The sequence below is a fragment of the Asparagus officinalis genome, chromosome 8 (genome assembly GCF_001876935.1).
Source record: "Asparagus officinalis chromosome 8, Aspof.V1, whole genome shotgun sequence".
NCBI classification, from domain to species: Eukaryota; Viridiplantae; Streptophyta; class Magnoliopsida; order Asparagales; family Asparagaceae; genus Asparagus; species Asparagus officinalis.
Genome location: NC_033801.1, coordinates 73,036,001 through 73,037,623, shown reverse-complemented (window position 1 = coordinate 73,037,623; position 1,623 = coordinate 73,036,001). Strand labels below are relative to the sequence as shown.

General features: G+C 40.6%; 1 protein-coding gene across 3 annotated transcripts in view; it reads left to right on the top strand.

The window, feature by feature from the left end:
• Positions 337 to 1,623, top strand: part of LOC109822203 — a 12,994-nt gene continuing 11,707 nt past the window's right edge. The window contains exons 1-3 of one of the 3 annotated variants that reach the window (XM_020388373.1): positions 337 to 613; positions 690 to 823; positions 870 to 962. In XM_020388373.1, the coding sequence (XP_020243962.1) occupies positions 347 to 613; positions 690 to 785 (363 nt within the window). In that variant the 5' untranslated portion in view covers positions 337 to 346 and the 3' untranslated portion in view covers positions 786 to 823; positions 870 to 962. Of the gene's footprint in view, positions 614 to 689; positions 963 to 1,623 lie in introns of those variants that run through there. The other 2 variants (XM_020388374.1, XM_020388372.1) reach the window with 2 other exon arrangements.

The window sequence follows — 1,623 nt, the reverse complement described above, 5'->3', positions numbered from 1 at the left end:
AAAACACCCTTCAACTATTTATTAGCACTTAGCCCTCCTCAGTTGTGGAACTATTTGTACTTTTATTTTACTTGTTCAGGTAAATATCTTTTATTTTTGAAAGGCTAATTCTTAAATTTATTTTTTTGACTTCTAGGAAGCTCTGGAAAACACATATTCTGAGGTTGTTGCACAGAGCCAAGAGCCCCTGACTAGAGAGCAGAATTATAATGTGAGCCATTTAGTTTGTGGACTTCCTAAAAAAGGGAGGACCAGGTGGATGGGAGTTGGAGCTCAGAGGGTGTCTACACAATTCCAGCCTCCACCGATTTCCACACCCTCGACTATGCCATCGGGGCCCTCTTACATGCCGCAGGAGGATTGCACTCAGCAGGCGATGCAGCTTGTTTCCTCTGTGATGAATATGTTAGATGGTCAGATTCCCGAGGAGATGTGGGAGGATATTCAAGAGGAGCTTATGCGAGTGATCCAGCCTACTGCTACTTTTGCGATGGTTTCTAGGCAAATAATGAAATCTTGTAGAAGGCGGGTTCCTACTCGGGTGCAAAGCCAGATTATGAACTTCTTGGCCACTCAAAAGGCATTTACTGGTAGTGGAGAGAGTAGCAGACAGGTATACTTATTATATATGTAAAACATGATTACACACAATATTATGTGATTCTAAATTTAAATTATTTTGTTGTTAGATTGGAGATGATACTATTGGGAGCACGAGTCGTAGGGATGGATCCGCAAGTGGCAACGCGGACGATGACATGGATAGGGCGGATGACCTATCTTAGTGAGTTATATCCTAAACTCGTGTTTGTATATTGTGGACATCTTTATAGTTGAGATTATGATACTCGTGTTTGTATATTGTGGACATCTTTATAGTTGAGATTATGATACTCGTGTTTGTATATTGTGGATTTAGAACTTATGATATGTGTGTATTGTTTGTTGTGAAAATTATTATTGTGGATTGTTTGTTGTGATACTCGTGTGTATTGTTTGTTGTGAAAATTATTATTGTGGATTGTTTGTTGTGATACTCGTGTGTATTGTTTGTTGTGAAAATTATTATTGTGGATTGTTTGTTGTGATACTCGTGTGTATTGTTTGTTGTGAAAATTATTATTGTGGATTTGGAACTTATCGTGAAAAGTGAATGTATATATTTAGATTGTTTGTGAAAATTGATTGGATGAGAGGTTTAATTGGGGAAATTTGGATTGTATTCATTGCGAGATGTTTTGGAATGCGTGTGAAATGTCGTTTGGAGATTTGTATGTACAGGGAATATATATATGTACAGGGAACTGAGTATATATCACCAGATTTTTTTTAGCTGCTGATACTTATCGCTGACGGGCTTCCCGTCAGCGATAGGTATCGCTGACGGGAAGCCCGTCAGCGATGTACATAACATAGCTGACGAGTTCCCCGTCAGCGATACTTATCGCTGACGGGAAGCCCGTCAGCGATATTACAAACATCGCTGACGGGTCCCCGTCAGCGATAAGTATCGCTGACGGGGATCCCGTCAGCATCCATGTTTTCACCGACGACAATCTGTCGTCAGCGATAGTTGTCACTGACGGTATCCCCGTCAGCGATAGAGAAACATCGCTGACGGGA